The sequence below is a fragment of the Desmodus rotundus genome, chromosome 5 (assembly GCF_022682495.2).
Source record: "Desmodus rotundus isolate HL8 chromosome 5, HLdesRot8A.1, whole genome shotgun sequence".
NCBI lineage: Eukaryota > Metazoa > Chordata > Mammalia > Chiroptera > Phyllostomidae > Desmodus > Desmodus rotundus.
Window position 1 is genome coordinate 79898917 of NC_071391.1, and position 21125 is coordinate 79920041.

At 41.1% G+C, this 21125-nt stretch overlaps 1 protein-coding gene across 1 annotated transcript; it reads left to right on the forward strand.

Annotated features, from left to right (window-relative positions):
• Positions 1-3929: 3929 nt before the first annotated feature.
• C5H11orf87 (chromosome 5 C11orf87 homolog) lies at positions 3930-9594 on the forward strand. Its single transcript, XM_024571002.3, has one exon. It carries the CDS (start codon positions 4185-4187, stop codon positions 4764-4766), a length of 582 nt encoding a protein of 193 aa, XP_024426770.3. The 5' UTR covers positions 3930-4184; the 3' UTR covers positions 4767-9594.
• Positions 9595-21125: the final 11531 nt, after the last annotated feature.

Below are 21125 nucleotides of genomic sequence, written 5' to 3' on the forward strand. Positions count from 1 at the left end.
AAGATCCTTCATCAACCTTGAGAGCAAGCATTACATGTTACTGAATATTTGGAATGTCCCTGAGTCCAGAGGGGCTTTCCCATCACAAGGGAAGAACCTGGGAATATCAGACGCTTCTTGTTTCTCCACTCATAGAAATGTGGCTTAAGATATCTGGTGGCAAAAACAGTGACAATCTGTTGTCTGGAAGAGGCCTTGCCATTGTGCCATATGTACGAAATCATAAAGTAACTCAGTGGGGTCAATTCTTGCTGTCACTGCTATTTCTGGAGCTTGAATTACACTACCTAGTGACATCCAAGTCTATGTATACAGCATATTCATTCTCTGAGTGAGAATAAATTATGAATGTACGGCTTCTTCTTTTCAAATGAGAAAAGAAAAAAAGTGTGCTGAGATTAAGGCCTGAAAATTGATGTCTTTAATCTACCCAAGACATTTTCAGTTAAATACCATTGATTTGTAGATCACATTCATCTGCTATAGGTTGCAAGTTCTCTAGGACCAAGAAAAATTGTAAAGAAAAAATCTGTGAAATTGTGCAGACACTTTTAGCACTCCTGATATAACAAAGAGTTATTATTTATAACAAAAGAATAAGAATAATGGCAGGCTCATCACATGTCCTAGAAGCTTGGTCTGCAAAAGGAATCCCATTACAAAGATATTGTCATCCCATTAAAATGTATTATAAAGGCATGTAAGTTTCTCCATGAGAAAACCCAGTAACTCATTTCTCCAGGTCTAGAAAACAGACTAGTGAGAGTTAAGTCTTATTATGTAAAGATTCTTTGCTTTACAAGACAGTTTTTTTTTTTCCTAAAGCATCTCTTTAAATAGCCAGCTCCTTTTTTTTGAAGTATTCAGAATTTGATTTGCCTTACAAAATGTTTAGACTCAACTTTTTAGGAGCAAAGTGAGCACACAGAAATGGGGTATTGTATGTCAGGTGTCAATGGTTAAGTCTCACTTAGTGGCCACAGTAAAAGAAGGCTCTCACCATTCCATCTCTGAGTCCATCAAAGTAAGAACATCCAAATGGGGCAGGTGGCTTTTACAGGGCATTAGGTGCCCTCATTCCAGGCATGAAAGCTAAGCCAGCATTGGGGTCATTGTCTATCATTAACTGTGTGACTCTGGCAGCCAAGGGCATCGATCCATGCTCTGAGCAATCATGCATTATTCAGCATATACTGAACTCTTCACTTAAATAGGGATACTTAAAAAAAAAGATTGAGGCAGTTATGAAGAAAAAGCTGGTGACTTTCATTCAAATAAATGGGGACAGATTTTTTTTTGAGAAATAGAGTATTTCTTACTCCATATGTAAGTCTTGGGCAAGGAGGGGAAAAGGAACAATTGGAGTAAGACTAGATATGAACACAGGGGAAGAAGAAGGGCCCCCCCTGCCCAGATCACAGACACACGACATTTCCTCCCCATGTCAAGCTCTTTCTTGCAAAACCCTCTGCTTGCAACTACAAGTAGCTAGGTGGAGTCAGTCATTCCTGTTCTCTCTCAATTCTGATGCATAGCAGGAATAAATTGTATTAGCAAGTTAAGTATTGTGTGTTCACTGTGTTAGATTCAATGCTAGGAAGAACACAAGAGCAGGAGGGAAGAAGAAAATGCACGTTTAATAAGACACCTAAGTGCCTTCTAAGACCCTACAACATTTTTATGTGTTGTTCCAAGCTGGCTTCTCCAATAGAAAAATGAGAATACTTCATTTTGCAGGTGGCTACTGTAAACAAAGACACTATTTATGTTTTCCCAAGGGTTCTAAACCAATATTTGATTAGTCTTTGTCCATAAACAGTCTTTTGCAGGATGATAAGACTGTTTCAGGAAGTTCTAAGGCAATGGTTAATAGGACAGCAAAGGCACAGAACACTTTAACAGCATAGGCCAATGGAGGGTATTTCTGTAAGAGGCACGACACTGAGAATTGTCATAGGACAGTTCATTTCTGCACTCCTTTAAGTGATTTTTCCATCTCCCTGCTGTGTAAGTCTCGTGTGCACTGCGTGTGCTCATGAGTGTCTTGTCAGGATAGGAGGAGTGTTTCATGCACCGAGTGGACCTTAGAACGGGAGATGCGCATGTGAGCGAAGAGAGGCGAGACGTGTGTCAGGTGGAAAGATATGTTGGAGACTCTGGTGGAAAGAAAAACAGTTAATTTTGATTATTTGATGTTAAATACATGTTCAAGTTTGTGTTTGAGTTTCTGCCCCTCACAACTCTCTCATGTACCAGTTTCTGTTCAGAACCAGGCCAGCATCAGCGAGACTGGGAAGACAGGTGAGTCTCAACAGCAGGGGTTGAAAAATGTGTGGCCTGAGAGGAGATGGATCTAGAGAGCGTAAAAATGAGTTCCTGGGACCAAGTGGAAAGGGGTGACGGTGAGGAATCGTGCAGCCAGAGAACTGAAGCTTCAACCCTTCCTAGACATAGGAGTTTTGAAGGTGGACTGCTCAGGGGGTGGGAGTGGGGGTGCTGCTCATAGCCCCTGGGCAGGGGACTGGGAACAGTGTGGCACAGAATCGCTCTGCCAGGACAAGACGTTGGGGTATGAGGGTGAGGTGGGGGCCTGGGGGTGGCTTGGAGCCCTGGCGGTGGCAGCCTGACGTCATCGGCCTCTCTGGCAATAGGCTGCCAGCTCAGCTCTCCGAAGCGGCAGCGGTAGCGGCGGCAGCGCTGCTTGGTCTCTGGCCCCTACAACTCCGTGCCTTCCGCAGCTGCCACTGCAGCCGCGCCGTGGGGCTCCCTCCCTCCAGCCTGCGGCAGCCCCAGGTAAGGGACACGGTGCGGCTAAAGGCTTGGGGAAGCCAGGCGGCAGGGTGGACAGGCACGAGTGGGTAGACAGACCCTGCGGCCTGCGCAGACACCCCTGACCGCAGCTTCGGCCCCCGGCCCAGCCGGGCCCCGCCTCGCGGGCCGCCTCACTGCTCCGCAGTGCAACAGTTTGCAGCCGTCTCTTGAGGGCGGCAAGGAAAGCTCTGCTGGTCCCTGCGGGTCTACTTGGCGCTGGTCCCTGCGGGTCTACTTGGCGCTGGTCCCGCGGAAGAGTCTCGGGACCCTCAGGCTGGGTCTGGGAAGGCCAGAGAGAAGGTCGGTTCGCCAAACTTTGCAGGCGGGAACCATCCCCCTTTTATTTCCAGCCCCTAGCCCCCAGAAAGAAGCAGGGTACTATCAAGTGTGGCGGGGGTGGGGCACGGAGAGATGGGGGGAATGGGGCGTTTGAGGGATGTGCTTCAGCTGAGAGATGCCTCAGCTTTTTTAATTTTTTTTTTTTTTTTGGTGGTGGGGAGGTACTAGGGAAGAAGGCTGGAAAAAGGATAGAGCGCGATCCTGCACGTCAGCCGGGGTGGTGGCTAGAGGTGGAGTGGGATGTGGTGCCAGCTAACCGCCTTGGAGATGGGACCTAAGGGATCTGACGCCTTCTGGAAAGGGAGAGTCCGGAGGTGGAGGGAAAGGAGGAGAACTGCATACCCGGAGCCTACTGGGCAACCCGGGTGGGAGCTGGGAAGGGTAGGATCCCGGCGAAGACAATCACTGACAGGGCGCAGGAAAGAGCAGAGGCGGCGCTCTGGAAAGCAGGGACCGCGCTCCGAGGAGACTGTGTGTCTGTTGTGATTAGAAAGTTGTGGAAGGCTCAGAGTCTGCCTTATCTGCTGAGTAATCCTCATCTCCACGGTGCCGGCCGGCGCAGACCCCTTCCCAGACATTGGCGCGAGCCCAGGTGGCCCGCTCCGGTGAGCGGCCAGGGGCGGGAGGGCTGGGGTCCTCTGACTGAGGAGAAGACGGGCAGTGTCCGCGGAGGCTGTGTGCCCAGAGGGCTCCTTTGCAGTTGCGCGGATTCTTTCTGTCCTCCGCACTCCCCTGGGCAGCTACAGGGATCCTAACTAAGCCTGTTCTCTTTGCAGCCTGGTGCCTTGGCAAAGGAAAAGGGCGCTTGGACACGCGTTCGAAGCGGGTCCGGTGAGGATATCCTGGGTACCGCTCGTTTTCCCTGACGGCTTGCTTGCCCGCAGTGGCTCCCTCAGTCCTTCGCCCGTGCGCATACACTCCCACACCAGGGAGCAGTTTTGGGTGGCGGGGGCTCCGTCCTCTTCTTGGCGGGTAGGAACGGTGTGCCCAAGAGAGGAAGTCTGGTGGGCCAGGCCCCTCCCAGCCCAGCGCCGATGAGTGCCAGGGCGCCCAAGGAGCTGAGGCTGGCGCTGCCGCCGTGTCTCCTCAACAGGACCTTTGCTTCCCCCAACGCCAGCGGCAGTGCCAGTGCCCAAGGCCCCGGCGCAGGCGGCGGCACCTGCATTACGCAGGTGGGACAGCAGATCTTCCAGTCCTTCTCCTCCACGCTGGTGCTGATTGTCCTGGTCACCCTCATCTTCTGCCTCATCGTGCTGTCCCTCTCCACCTTCCATATCCACAAGCGCAGGATGAAGAAGCGGAAGATGCAGAGGGCTCAGGAGGAATACGAGAGGGATCACTGCAGCGGCAACTGCGGCGGCAGGGGCCTGTCCCCGGCCGGTGGCCAGGCCCCCACCCACATAGAAGAAGCCCGGCTGGAGAGGCAACCCCAGGACTCCGTTTTCTGCGACCCCTCCAAAGTGTCCTCCTCCTCTTTGTCCCCTGGCCTCCCGAGCCAGGATCCCCATGCTCCTCCGCCTCCACCACCAGCCCCCAGTCCGCAAGGAGCACAAGCAGCCTCTTCTTGTTTGGACACACCTGGCGAGGGCCTTTTGCAAACGGTGGTACTGTCCTGATTGTCTAGCCCTTCACCTCTCCCCTTTCTTGTTTCCAGCATCTTTGCCGTCCTTGCTTTGCCCCTGTTCTTCCTTTTTCACTTTCCTCTGGCCTCTCTTTCCTCTTCCTTCCCCCCTCCCTTCCTTCCTTCTTTCCTTCCTTCTTTGTCCTCCCTTTACTGTTTCTCCTCCGCCGAGGCACTGTGCGGTATTTGTAAATATTGGTCAAGGAAAGTCTCGGAAGAAGAAATAACGCTGATAATAATACTTTATTATTAATATTTATAGTAATTATAATACTAATAACACAATCCAAGCGCATGACAAATCACATAATTTCTCATTGTCAATGAAGGATGCATCCTCCCTCTCCACCCTGCGCCCCCCACAATAAGGAGGAGAAACCGCACAAGTTACCGAATATTATAGAACAGGCATTGACCCTAGAGCAGAGAGAGCGGAGGGGCCCGGAGTCTTGTACATAGCTGTCAGGTTAAGATTCCTTACCTTCCTTCTCCTCCATCCCTCAGGTTTTCACTTTCCCTTCAGCTTCCCTCCTTCCCCCATTCCCACTCTCAGCCAGGCTCAGGCAATCGTATATTACAAAGAAAATGTCTACATTAAGCGCCAGGACTACCAGAGGCCACAGAGAGTGTCCCAGAAAGACGTTTATAACAGGTACCGCTCTCCAGTCATTCCTCTTGTCACCACGTAGTTAACCATTCCCTTTTCCAGGACTAAATGTTTTAATTTACTTTTAGATATGTCCCTCACTAGCCCACCATAAATACATTAAAAATGCTTAAATTCGTATAAAAATATCTACTGCGTTAGCTCCCTGCCCCGCCCCCATCTGTGCACCTTTGACGTGGCTGTTCAGCCAGTTCTGGTGTTCAAATGGCCTCACCAAAATGGTCACTTTCCTTGGTTGTGCAGGCGAAGGACGGGCTTTTGGAAAGTGACTATTCTAGTTTTTTGTTAGTTTCTTTCTTTTTCTACAATCGGATTTGTGTGCACTATCAGTTTTCTTAATATTAGATATTGTGTAAGTTACTTTTTTTGTAAAAAAAAAAAGTATTAGGTAATGCCCAGTACTGAAAATGCAGTATATAACCAAATCAGAATGTTTAATTTTTAGAACAAGTGCACCTTTGTTATATGTTTATTATATTGGTACCAAATACAGAAGCAAACTATAGTTCTGTTCTAAGTCCTCCAAACTGTATATTCTTGTTCTTAATTTCCAGCTGTTGGTATAATGGTTATCACTGGATGAGAAATTCAGTGGTGTAGGTCCGGCTTCTGCTGTTTCCAGAAGTGTGCTTTTGTATCTTACTCTGTAGTAGACTGTTATAAAAAGACAACACATATGTTTCTTTTTCTTTTTGTGAATAACAGAATCAACCACAATAGAAAACAAACAAATAATGGATGTGCAGGAATGCCATCTATTAAACATGGTTAATATTAAACAGTGCCTGTAGTCCTCCCTGCATGCAATTACCACCTGGAGGCAGTAGTGTGCTTGTTTGCTTGCACTGTATGTGTTTGGAGGTGAGACTGGTGGGGATGTTGGGCAATTTGGGTGACAGGACACGCAAATTTCAAGACAAGTTATACCCAGTAATACTTGTAGGATAAGAATATTTGCAACTTGTTTACTTAGAATCTGTGCTTGCATCTGAGATGTGGCAAAGAAAGGGTTCCCTTTCTCTTTATGAGTCTGGCTTACGCAACTTCAATGAATACATGAAGAAAGACTGAAAAAAAAGAAAGTGAGAGAAGAAGATCAGTTTCTTTTGTTCTCTCTTCTAATGCCAGACAATGTTATTTATGCTAGAAATGGAGTCCATCTATGGTTATTTACCACTTTGTTTCCCCTGGACTGATGGTAGTGGGAACCAGAAGCATATTACAATCTTAATTATATGCAGTGGAATCTTTTCTTGGAAACAAATTCTTGACAGCTATTCAAACATTTGGAAAATGTATGAATGAGAATGTTCAACAAAAAGTTCAACTAAAAGAGCCCTTACAAACCTGCACAGAGTAAGGCAATAGTGCCACCAAGTACATCCCTCTCCCAAGTAACTAGTAGTTCTTGATTCTTTGTCTTGGTTCCAGGCATATGTGCTTTTTCCCAGAGAAAATATTACCTCTGTGGTTTTAGGTCATCTATTAAATTACCCAAGCTCAGTCTGCACCTTTTACAAAAATAATTTAATAAGCTTAATTTTAATCACCCATTAAGTATTCACTTAAGTCCTTTCCTGAAGCACAGAGGATCGTCATTTAAGTATGCCATGTTGTAATATTAGGAAGACCAGGTATAATCTTTGGGTACAATATATTAAACAATGAACCAGGTTCTTTCCAGTGCCTTAGTCACTTCCTAGTAACAGGTAAAAGAGTGCATTAACTCCCTCAGGCCACTAGGGAATTCTTTAGTGCATCAGAGTTACACATTGTACATCAGAATGACTAAGGCACTGTGAAGAAGAAAGTCCATTAATTTTTGTAGCTCACTCTCATCTGGCTGTAGCTCTTAAATACTTTATTATAGAGTAACTTTTGGTCTTGAAATTTGAATAGAATCAGGGACTCAGAAGGGAGCTTCTTCATTTCCCAAGAGCTACATTAACTGCATAAATATTACTTTCTCCCCTTATTTGGTGCACTCCTTACAGCGAATAATTCCCCATTTTATTAAAGCAATAAGATGTTCTGTTGTGAGCAATGCTGGATGATGATTCCATTTCCTTGGTGCTGAAGCCACTCATACATTCTTGCCTTATGAATCATAGTGCATTCAAGGCATGCAATAATAATCCCCCTCCAAGGAGCAAACTGTACACTGTAGGGATAATTATGAAATTGTCTCATATAATCTTTCCCCCTAAGGAATAGAGGAAACAGAAGAAATAGCATTATATACATTGTTTTAAAAATATTTGATACCTCTAAACATGGGCACATATCCATAAGTTTTATTGTGCACTTTTAGATATATGTGACTTTCTCCATTAATTGACTATGGCTTAATATTTTTAATACTGCTTTGTGTAAAGATGTGTGGTTTGTGAGTCAAATTTCATGCTGAGTTTAATATACTCAGAGCCCTAAGCTTCTGGTGTTATCACTTGAGACTCTTTATGAGATAGAGAATTACACGAAATTCTAGTAATGCCATCCCACCAAATTATTTAAAGAAGCACATATCCAAGCAATTTGCACAGACTCTGTTTAAAGCATTGCTTCTTATAGATTTCAATTGATAGTCTAAGGAGTTTGGGATGCTACTAAAAGGGAGTTTTGGATTTCATGTATATGAAACAAATGACAATCTGGAAAAAGCTAAATTTATTTTAAAGGTTTTATTCACTGATGTCCCGTCAAACTAATTGCTTCAAATCCCTATAGCTGTAGCTCAACTTCTGCACTTGCTATTCAGTATTACTAAGGTGGCATGCTTGATTCTTATTATTTTTAAAAATGAGAAAATTGGAGAGAGAATACAATTATGTCAACTGTATGGGACTCTGAATCTTAAAGATGTAGATGAATATAATCTTCTTTAGAATTTATATACACCCATAGATATGTATTTATATATACATACATTTTGTACAATTTACAATAGACTTTTTGTATTCTCTTTTCTGCCATTACAAGAATGAGATGGAAACCAAATAGTTGTTCCATCCTCTTATTCAGAGAGGATACTGAGAAGTCAGGTATATGCATGTACTTTTTTCTTTGGGGTCAAATCTGAATGACTTTTCTCTTTATTTAATGAAAGGGGAGAGTCCTGGTTGGCTCGGGAATTGGTAATTAGATAAGCTTTCTTTTGTAGGTAGTGACTCAAATGTAGCAATGACAATGAATTTATGGCCATATTTATTGGTCTAAATATATAGATGGAAAGCAAAAATATCTAGAAAAGGTTTAGGACCACCTAGACCACAAACCTGGATTGTTGCTCATTTTTTAAATTCTCAATCTATATGTTGTATGGAAATAAAACATATCTGCATAGCTAAAGGTAAAGTAAAAATATGGTCATTATATGTTTAGTTTGATAAGTAGTTTCTGAAAAATATGGATAAATTAGTTTTAAAAACTTTGGCATTTGACTTTTCCATTGAATTAATTAGATAATGTTTAAAATTCCATTTTTTCCATTGTGCAGACTTATGCTTTAAATTCATTTCTGTGGGTGACAGTTGAGCAGTTGCTAGCTGATATTATGTGAAACTTGTAGGTTAAATTAGAGTGAGAAACTTTAATCTAATATGGTCAGGTTCCTCAGGTCCACTCCCAAATGAATCTGAACTTTGAATATGAATCTGAAAAGCCGCTTATCTGGGCCATCCTTTGTTGGAACTAATGATTGTGGCTTGTAGATATTTGGTTCACATGAAAAAGAACTGACCTATCTATAGAGAGGTATTTAATCATTGGATTGATAATGATGTATTCTGATTCTAATTTGGTTTTTGATTTATTTGATAATATTTGAGAAATAACTTTGATGGCTTGACATCAATACTTACTAATGTCACCAACCTAATAATACAATTGGTGCCATTTAGGAATGCTTAGCTAAGAATAAGAATTAAATTAACTTTAATTGGGGGCAATCTTTTATCAAGGTGATCCTATCTAAGGCAGGGATTTGTGATTTCATTGAGTTGTTTTTATAGAGAGGTTAACAATAATGATGACAACAAGAACAACAATAGAAAAACTGATTTTTGAACTTGAGTATATCTAAGAAACATAATAAAACAGATATTAGAATTCATGAAAATTTTGTTTTGCTTTTCTATCAATAAAATTTTTCTTGTTAAATGGCTTTTTGGACACTATTTCCTTATTAATTTAATATGCAATATAGCAGGATTACAAAAGTACTCATTGTATTGCCCTCAGATACTCAAAGAAATTAGTTTAAAAAAAATTCTCTCACTCATCTGACCTTCCTCACAAACCACCTGCATCTGAGAAATGGGAAGCATATAAATTTTAGTATAACCGAACAAACTGAGTGCAGAATGAGTTAGCAATCCTTTCAAGCAGATGCTTAAGCTCTTTAGGTCACACACTTAGTGTCTCCAATTTCCTCTTTCCCGGCTTGCACTTCTCTAGTATAATCAGGTATATAGGGGAAGCATATAGTTGGCATGCTTTTGTTGCAGTTAGTGGAGGAAAGGAACCTCAGATTCATAAGAAATTCTGCTGAAAAGCAGCTGATGGGGACTGCTTTGTAGTCTGAGGTACCATTGCTTTATCCAGCTTTCATGCTGACATTCACCACTGCAGTCTTAGACCCTGGACATATGTCCTCATATCAAAGTCATCATCCACAGAAATCTATACATCCTTCCCCCTGCCATCTCTAGGTCTAGCATTGCTTTCACACTTTATCCCCTTCTCATAGGAACTTCAGCATACCCTGCATACCAGGGGCCTACTCTTGCAAGGCATGGATTCTAGCTCAGGATCATTCATCTATTTACTTCCCATTGCCACTTCAGTTCTTCTAGTCTTGCTCCATGTCAGATAGGGCCATGAAGAACTGCTTCTGAGGACTTCTAGCCCTATTCTAACGCATTCTGGGGAAGGGGTTGCCATTTGGCCTTAATCCTGGGGCATATTCAAAGCTATTTAGATGTGTATGAAGTACTACCCTCTTCTTCTGGACTCATTATTCTGTGTAGAGAAGAGAATAATGAAAGCCTTAACAGATGGCTACCTCATTTTTCTTTTGTCTTATCTTTTTAAATCAAAATTGCTCCAGACTGCAAGAATCGGATTTTCCTCTTATTGCCCCCCTTTTTTTCTACTTGAGACTCCTCCTACTATATAGTTATTATCCTACTTCTGCAATGGACTTTGTGCCCTCCTTTCTAACTTCATCCTGTCCAACTAATAGCAGTTGGACAGGTTGTAGGAGATAGACTAGAGATAAGTTTATTCATAAGGAATCCTGACTTGGGAGATATTTGAAACACGTTATACTACCATAGTAAAGTTTTGTTTTTCTGCAAAGGACATATACTCATGATTAAGTTCCTACCCTCCCTTTCTCTAAGAAGCTGAATGCTTGATTATTATTCTACATTTGTTTTTCTCTTAACTTATGCCTAATACCTCCAAGTTTGTCTAGAAAATCTGGGTACTGATGGAATCTTTTAATTTATATCACAATTTGGTGTCAGAGAAGGTACAGTCTCTTCACAATACTGGCCTGTTGCTTCACCCTACCCCCAACCCTGTAGTCTGATTGTATGTTGAAAATGTTTCCTTGAGCTGTGATAAACCTCTAGTGAATGTTGAATACTGCAGTGGAGATGAATCGTTAGCTATCTAAATCTAAAGGCAGCAGGAAGTATGGATTAGTGCCACAACCCAGTCTCTAACCATGGTTGTCTTTACTCCCAGGAGGTAAATATTCTCTAACCTCACCTGTTTGACTCAAGAGAGAGAAGGATGTTAACTTAGCTAGCTCTCACAAGATGGACAATGATCTACTCACTGACTCCTTGGTCTCCCTGGATGGACTTAATTGATGAAATACTGGCTGGGTGTTCTCTTTCTGATTAGTTGTTAAAGTCCAATTTCTCCTTTCACAAATACCATCTCTAAATATGTCTCAGTCTTGAATCGATGCTGATAGTTTTAGGCCTCCCTCTGAAAAGTTGACTCTACTTTTCAAAACTTTACACACCAAGAATGGGCTCTACTGATGTTTTCCTAACCCCTCTTTTATACCTTTTGCTCTCCATCCTCTATCTCCTTCTGCAAATCACCTGAGACATGGTTCTGACTCAAGATTTTTAATTTTAGCCTAGAGGGTTTTATTCACTCTATGGGGCAAACATTTGCTACAGATTCTCAAAAGTTCTGGGGAATACCCTCAAATGAACTAAGATGGCAAAAATGCTCACCTTTCACATACAAATATTCAAAGCAAACGTGGCTTCTCAATTTTTCTATAATTCATCTTTTCTCACAGGGGTATCCCTTTTAAGAAAATTCAAACACAAGTTTTCTATCTGTCCTCTATTCCTTTCCAAGGTGGTATCTGGGTATGACTTATATTCCCTCATGGTGGCAGAAAAGGAAGGTTCCTCAGTATTAAAGGGACTCTTCCTAATTTAGGCTTCGGAGTTTCTTATATGGTCTACCTCCTGGGAAGAAGGTTCCAGCTAGTACCCACCAGTGAAGCCTATAATCTTGGACATTGTTAAAAACGTAGTCTCAAATTCTGAATCTACAGAGGCTTTTTCTGTTTCAAGGGCAGGATTTTGCCATTTTGCTATGTTCTAATCCTCTCTAGGCCCCTCAACTCTAACAAATGAGTATTTCTGAGTCCCTTAGTACATTCTATTCAGACAATGGGAGATAAGAAGATTTCTGGTTGCCTGTTGCCACCACCACTGTCAAAGTGCTTTCCTGAAGGAGGGAGAGTATAGTAGTTCTCTGCAGTAAAGGCTCCCCTCATATACCCAGGGAGATTTTCCAAAGCCCCTGCTACCCTCCAAATCCTCGGGCTCTTTGATCCTATCAGAATGCTTATTACAGGACCTCTTTATTGCTGTTTGTCCCTGAATCAAGTGTTTAGGGGAGCCAAACCTTTGGAATTTGCCTTCCTTAATCAATACTTGATTCTTTTCTCTTCCTCCCTCCAAATTACCCAGGACTGGGAAGGATAGACTTTTATATATGGTTCCTCAAGGCCCTTATTTGGTAAAACCACACAGAAAGGGGTAGATTTTGGACTTTTTGCTTTCTAAATGCCATATCCTACACCTTCACTCTAACCTTACACCTAAGTCTTAAAATGGGGCATAGAGTGTAAAAAGTGATTGACTTACTGATAAACATTGGGAGGTGCTTCAGAAATATTTTATTGGTTACACTTGTTTACACATAAGTAGTAATTTCAAGTTGAATAGCAGGAATTCAGTGACATCAGAAAAACTATCTCCCTCCTCTACTTGTCATTGAGTAAAGTCCCAACTAAGTTCTTAGCTAACTTAAGAGCTTGGCTCCAGTGGTTTATGTAGGTCCCTGTCAAGAACACTTGAGAGAGATCATAGGTGTCACCAGTATTTTGTGCCTCAGCATGGATCAGTCTCCTAGAGATCCTGCGATAGAAAGGATAGGAGGAAGTGTAGGGTCCCTAAGTTCCAAAGGGCAGACATTATCAGAAGAACAAGAAATGAGAGGCTAGAAGACAAACTTCTCTAGCTTTGCCTTGTGGGTTAGACCCTCTCCCCTGTCACAGTGTATCCTGTAGGGACATGGACAAAGTATAGTGAGAATGTGACCATGATGTGGCAGAATTATTTTCAGGGTCTGCTGAGCTAGTACTGTTTGTGGACTCATAGGCTCATAGGGAACTTCATTCATTTGCTCTAGTTACATGGCTCTGTTTCTCAGAGTTGCCTGCAGTCCCCACTGTTTGGCCGCATTCCCATAGCTAATCCTGGATTGGCCGCTGACTAGGTGACATTGACTGATTTTATTTTAAGATTGTGTTGATGAGATGATCCCCTTGAATCTTATGCCTGTAACATTTGAGAGTTCATTCAGTCAACAGCTATTCATTTGAGAGTCAGCCATCATTTTAGATGCCAGAAACATGGCAGTAAACTATATATATGCAATACAGTCTGCCCTCATGGGGATTTAGTTCTAGTGGAAGAAAGACAAAAAACAAAACACATAAGTTAATTAAGGAGTATATTATAAAAATAAAAGTGCTACAAAGACGATGAAGCAAAGAAAGCAAATAAGGAGTGTGCCAGGAGAAGTGTCGGACTTTTAAAAAGGAGGTCAGAAAAGGACTCATTGAGAAAATAATATTTGAGCAAAGACTTGAAAAAGCCATACAATATATGAGTTAACTGATTAAAAATTGTTTGGCTAGAAGGGGTTGTTAAACTGTTTTCACCAAAGTCCTTAATTTTGTAAATTAACAAATAGATATTTTTTTTATTATTGTTCAGTTACAGTTGTCCCAATTTTTCCTCCATTGCTGTCTCCTGTGGAAAGAAGGCAATATACTGATGTGTACTGAACAACAAATGTGTCAAGCACTGACTCCCCAGGTAGGGAAGAGGTGTAAAAATCTAGCCTTAACCTTAACCTTGAGGAGCTTATAATCTAATTAACAGATATATTTCAATTCTGTTCTAGGGTGCTAATAATTATATTTTAAACGTACTTTGGGAGCACAAAATTAGTAACTAAGTGTGTAAGGGAAGGTTAGGAATGATTTTCCAGAGGAGATAATACTTTAGTTGGGTATTGAAGGATGAGTAGGAGTTTGCCAAAAAGAAAAAAAAACATTTTAAGTAGAAAGAAAAGCATGTCCAAAAGCACAGATAAATAATAAGTCAAGCTGAATGAATGTGAACTGATCATCATATAATCTTTCATATTCAGAAAAGGACCCATAAGATTCCACTTATATGTAGACAGAGAAATCTGGGTCTTACAGCATGATTTGAAATTGAGGTTATGAGAGGCCTAGGCTCTGTCCCTTTGGACTAGGAAGCACATTGCTGTCCCTGCTTCTTTGAGTTCTGGAAGCCGTTCCAGCAAATCAATCAAACCCAAGGAGGGGGCCGAGGGACCCTCTGATTTATAACCCATGGGTCAGGAGCACAGGTAACAACCTAGACTTCTGACTGATATCTGAGGTAGGGGTGGGGACAGCCTGGTGTGACTGACTGAATGAAAGATTACCAGTTGTGCATATTTGGTGAACATTACGATGTTCAGACTTAAAAGAAAAAAGAAAAGAGAAGTAAGCCAGAACATTAGGGGCCCTTCAAAAGTAGCTTTGGAGAACATGCCTTTTGTCAGTGAAGAATTTTGAATATAGAGCAGAGTTATAGATTTGGATTTTTTAAAAGATTACTCTGGCAGCATCAGCAAATAGAATAGATACGATGATGGTTGTAGAACTGGCTGTAGAGACATCAGAGAGAAAACAATTGCAATAATCCTGCAATAAGTGATGAGGGTTTAAACCAGTGGGCATGGGGATGAAGAATAAGGGCATGTTAGGTTATGGAACTGATGGAGTTGGTGATTACAAATAGAGGAGGTAGAGGCATCGGAGTAGATTTATGCTTTCTATTTTGTGGATTAGGGCAATCCAGGCTTGGGTGCTGCATAGCTGTCATGACTTGGGGACAAAGTTAATCATTAATAAGAGGGCATTCCAATGGAGGTCTGGGCTTTGCTGGCACAGTCTGAATGTGTTGGGGCCAGGCCATGCTTAGCCTGTCGTGAAGCCTAGCTCTATGGAGCAGCCTGCAATTTAGCATTTGAGCCTTAAGAAATAGTACTGTCACTCTCATGTAATTTTTGGATGAAAACTCATTGTCAAGTTGGAGGAATTCTCCATATGTCTGGAAGTATGTGTGTTCTGACATTAGCCTCTAGGCCTTTTTTTTTTTTTTTTTTTTTTTTTGCAATTCTAAGACATGCCTGCAGAGAATTATGAAGTTATACGGGATCTACTATAAACCCTGTTTGACTCTCTTGGAATAGAGAAATAATCAGATAGACACCATTGATAGTGATAAGAATTGATATACTGCTGAGAAGAAATCCCAGGGTATTGGTGAATTTGTTGATAAACCAATACAACTGGGATAAATAGGAAAAGACCTGAGTTCAAATCTTGGCTCTGCCATTTGGTAGCTATGAGATCTTGGAAAAAATCCCTTAACTTTCCATGCTTCAGTTTTATGAAGTTTTGTTGTGTGGATTAAATGAAAAAATATACTCAAAGTTCTACCAATAATGGGCAATGAGTATGTGGTAGTTCCTGTTTTTCCGTCCTTTATGTGGACTGGGTGGCAAAGGGACAGGGTAGTTTTCTGGTAGATGATTAGTAGCAAACTCATATTCTTTGTGTCCTAAAGTCACATTCCAGTCTCTAGAAAAGTGCCTGGCACATAGTAGTTATTCAATAAAAATATGAATAAATTAGTTTAAATTCCATGAACACATGCCAGATGAAGTACTGTGATACTACTGTAGGAATCTAGCTAGATCATACCAGCAGCAGAAAAGCAAAAATCAACAGGATATATGTGATAGTTACCAATTTTATATGACTTCTAGATTGCAATAACAGTAGCATCATTGGACTCTTTGATATTTACTATAACCTATATCTTCAAAGAATGTGTTGCACAGGCAGTGCCCCCCCCACCACACATCCTTACTCCATTCTTGTCTGCATAACCCAGCAAAGGAACAGAGCCTTAATACCTCTCAAAGCTGGTACAGGAACAGTGAGTCACATAGAAGCTGAGGCCTAATAAACATTTGTTGAAGGAAAAGGAACTGGTAAGCAATCAGTCACCTGAAGAAGGTAAGACCCAGTCCTTTCAAAGAGATTAAGAAGCATTAGGGAGACAAGATTTCCCGAATGAAATAATACAGACAAAATCAAGTTAAAGTGGCAATTACAGATTAATAATAAATAAAGTTGAATAAATGCAAACTGATCATTGTGTAATCTTTCATATTCAGAAAAGGACCCATAAGATTCCACTTATATGTAGACAGAGAAATCTGGGTCTGACAGCACAATTTGAAGTTGAGGTTAAGAGAGGCCTAGGCTCTGTCCCTTTGGACTAGGGAGCACATTGCTGCCCCTGTATAGCTATTATAAATACTACAGGCCTTCGGCAGAATTACTACAACCCATTGTTTCTCTTTTTGATCCTTCCACTATTTCAGGATGCTCTTATGCTCTCCAAACTGCTCCAAGTCCCACTTGAAGATTGGTCTTCCTTTTATTGGGTTGCTGGACCCAATTCTGATATGTGGAGGGCATGTTTCCCATACTACCAATAATATGGTACATACAGAGGCACAACACTTGGATACCAGCTGGGTGTCCTATAATTTGAGTCAATTCTGACACTATCTACTGGGGATAGCATCAGATTCCACAGGTAAAGGGCTCAGTCACGCCAGACTGTCCCCACCCCTACTTCAGATATCAGTCAGAAGTCCAGGTTGTTACCTGTACTCCTGACTCATGAGTTATAAATCAGAGGGTCCCTTGACCCCCTCCTTGGGTTTGATTGATTTTCTGGAATGGCTCCCAGAATTCAAAGAAACATTTTACTTATTAGAGTACTGGTTTATTATAGAAGGATATAACTCAAAAACAGCCATATGGAAGAGATGCATAGAGCAAGGTATGGGGAAAGGATGTGGAGCTTCCATACCCTCTCAGTGCATCCACTTTCCCCAGATCTTCATGTGTTCACCACCCAAAAGCAATCTGAACCCTGTTCTCTTGGGGTTTTTTTGTGGAGGTTTTATTACACAGGTATGACTGATAAAGTCATTAACCATTGCTTATTGAACTCCATATCCATCCTCCACCCTTCCTTAGGTACCACTTCATTAGCATAACAAAATGCACCTACATCACTCTCAATCCTTAGGAAATTCCAAGGTTTTTCAGAACTATGACCAAGAAACTTGGACTGCTTACATCACTGTCTCCCTGAAAATTCACAATGAATGTATGTTCTCATAATATTAACAGCGACCTACACTTTTGTAATACTGAGCATGTATATTTGGTATTAATCACCAAAAATTATTATTAATGATTTAAAATAACATTCTTTTCATTTTAATGCTGTTTTCTTTAGCCATGCAGAAGCTTTTTATTTTGATGAGGTCCCACTTGTTTATTCTTTCCTTTATGTCCCTTACTTAAGGGGACGTGTCTGTGAAAATGTTGCTTTGTGGAATATCTGAGATTTTCCTGCCAATGTTTTCCTCTAGGACTTTTATGGTGTTATGACTTATATTTAAGTCTTTTATCCACCTTGAATTTATTTTTGTGTATGGTGTAAGTTGGTGATCAAGTTTCATTTTTCTGCACATAGCTGTCCAGATCTCCCAACACCATTTGTTAAAGAGGCTATTTTTGCTCCATTTTATGCTCCTGCCTCCTTTGTCAAATATTAATTGACCACAGAGACGTATGAAAAGATGCTCAGCATCACTAGCCATCAGAGAGATGCAAATTAAAACCACAGTGAGGTACCACCTCACACTGGTCAGAGTGGCCAACATAAACAAATCAACAAACAAATATTGGAGAGGATGTGGAGGAAAGGGAACCCTAGTACATTGTTGGTGGGAATGCAGACTGGTGTGGCCATTGTGGAAAACAGTATGGAATTTCCTCAGAAAACAAAATGGAACTGCCTTTTGACCCAGCAATTCTACTGTTGGGATTATACCCTAAGAACCCTGAAACACCAATCCAAAAGAACCTATGCACCCCAATGTTCATAGCAGCACAATTTACAATAGCCAAGAACTGGAAGCAACCTAAGTGCCCATCAGCAAATGAGTGGATCCAAAAACAATGGTACATTTACACAGTGGAATTCTATGCAGCAGAGAGAAAGAAGGAGCTTATACCCTTTGCAACAGCATGGATGGAACTGGAGAGCATTATGCTAAGTGAAATAAGCCAGATGGTGAGGGACAAATACCGTATGATCTCACCTTTAACTGGAACATAATCAACAGAAGAAAAAAGCAAACAAAATATAACCAGAGACATTGAAGTTAAGAGCAATCTAACAATAGCCAGAGGGGAGTGGGGAGGGGATAGTGGGGAAAGGGGTTTACAAGAACTACTATAAAGGACACATGGACAAAACCAAGGGGGAGGGTGAAGGTGGGGGAGGGAGGTGGGTTTGGCTGGGGTGGGGTGGAGAGGTGGGCAGAAAATGCAGACGACTGTATTGAACAACAATAAAAAATGTTTAAATTAAAAAAATTAAATAAATGAAATAAAAAAGAAAAAATAATAAAATAACATTCTTATTTCATAGAAGCCTATGATGCCTTAGGTAGGAGGGGATATTTCAGGGAAGAACTTTGAGTGTAAGAGGGTTGATCTTAGTATTCTACACCTACCAAGGGTGTAGCCACCTACTCAGATCTTCCCTAAAAGCAGGCAAGATCCAGGACAGATTAAGACCTATAGAGGCAGCAGGCCTTGAAAAAAGTGTGGCTTCTCAGTCTATTCCCATATTGTGATTTAATATAAAAATAATTCAAAACAATAAAGTAAATAAAGAAGTCAATGAATAAATTTCTGTTTTCCCCCCATGGCAACTATTTTAATGCTTTGTTACAATAACTGCTTTTATTTTTTCATGTTCAGTCTACCTGATAGAAAATCTAGCCAGCACTAGACGGACTCTAATGGAGTGACTTGGCAGTCCACAAAAGCTACCATTTTGGATCACGACTGAGGGGCTGTCTGTGGGTTCATTAACAAACCCTTTAAACCTTCTGGGGTTGGTTCGCAAACAAGGGGCATTGGATTCACACTGACATGGTTCCTCCTATGCAGGGAGGAAACACTGGGGACACAAGTTTTTGTCATGTTTGGTTGACACTGATTTCTACACTCTCCCTAAGGTTTGAGAGTCACCTTGGCTAGGTGGAACATAAAAGTATGTTCAATCCTACAGCCTCTAATCAGTAGGCTCTTTGGCTGTTTGGATGCCAGACCTTCCTCAGGAGTTGGTCCAAGGCCATCAGTCATCACTGACTTTGGCTCCCTCTGAGTCACTCCTCCTGTGGATGTATTATGAAGTCTGTCCAGTCTTAATTCCATTTCCTGGAATGCAGAAGGAAAACAAAATATCAGGGTAAAAATCTCCAGAAAGACACTGTTTCAACCCAATAGAACATCATTGAAACTTGTTCCTTTTTATTGTAGAAATGCATCAATATCATGTAAACAAAGACAATTTAGCATGCTTATGAACCATTCTACCTAGATTCAAAGTGGGTGTCTTGTTTACACCTGCTTTGCATTTAAACAAGATATCAAGGTAAACTTTCAGGGGTTGCTACTCCCATTTTATAAATGAAAAACAGAGGCTTAGAGAGAGTAATTTTCCCATTGTCACTAAGGTAGTAATTTATCAAGTCTGGATTTGAAATAAGGTTTGCCTAACTCCAAAGCCTTTTATCTTTTTTCTTCCATGCCACTAGAAGAAAATATTATTCCCGTAACTTTTTCATAACAATTTCAAATAATTAAATTATTTTTGTGAGACTGTCTAAGCACTCTATGAAGCTTACTTCAATAACAAAGGGGCTTAGCAAACCAAAAACATATACAACCTGTTTAGAACACTCCTCAAAATGCAGTACAAGGACCCATTTACATCAGAATCTGAGAGGTAGGTATAGAGAAGGCAGAGTATTGTCAACCCTATTAAATCTATAAGTGACCTAAGCCCTCCCAGTAGTTACAGAATCTGAATTTCTGGAGACAAGTCTTAGGAAATCTTTAGCAAAATCCCCAAGAGATGTTAATGTACACTAAACACCATTCCAGAGGGATACCTGATGAGGAAGAACGAGGCTCTTGAGGGAAATCTAATTTCTGTGCATTTTATAAAAAATTTGAATGGGAAACAGTAATTGTTCAGGATTGTGTGGAGGACATATGTTTGCCATTTATGATACTGGTGGAACAGTAATGCTATTATTTTCCTGTGTACTAACACATAGCATTGCATCCAAGAGAGTGACTCAGATTTTTGAGCACTGTTCCTTTTATTGCCATGAAAGAGACAAAAGAACCTCATGTCTCTCAAACCCTGCTATAAGAATAAATAAATTCGGCAAATCTCTCCTTCCAAAAACAAGTAATAGAATTATGCTGATTGAGTTGGCAAGTCATTGCATCTGAAACACACCCAAAAGCCATGGACACTCATCAAATTGTATAAAACAGAGCTGTGGTCCAGAGGCAGTACACAGCAGATCCAAATGCAGTGAAATAAAATACTACCAATATAGCTATGGGTATATTGGAATCACTGGTGAAAATAATCAGTTACTCCTTTAAGACTGAAGAAGGTCATATATTATTAAAAAAATACTAATACTATTCTTTTCCAAGGAGTAACATATAGAGGAAAAATACTTAAATATGTCTAAGTGGAGGAAAGAATGAAGGAAGGGGCTTCTATTCAAAAGTGGGACCATAGCTGTCAAATGTTTGGAATAGAGATTTGGCTTGTTCATTTTTTAAAAAGCTATAAAAGGAATGATTGGGAAGGTTGCACTATCATTTATTCATTAATAATGAACTACTATATGATTCTAAAATTTTGACTTTTATTATGTTATTCATTCTTCACAAAGCTCTGTGAAGTGGGAAAAATCACCCATAAGTACTGATGAGGAAACCAGGATTTAGAAGTGAGTGACTTGTCTGAGGCCACATGGTGACTTGCATAGGATTTTTGACCTTGGAACTCTGTGCTCCCTTAT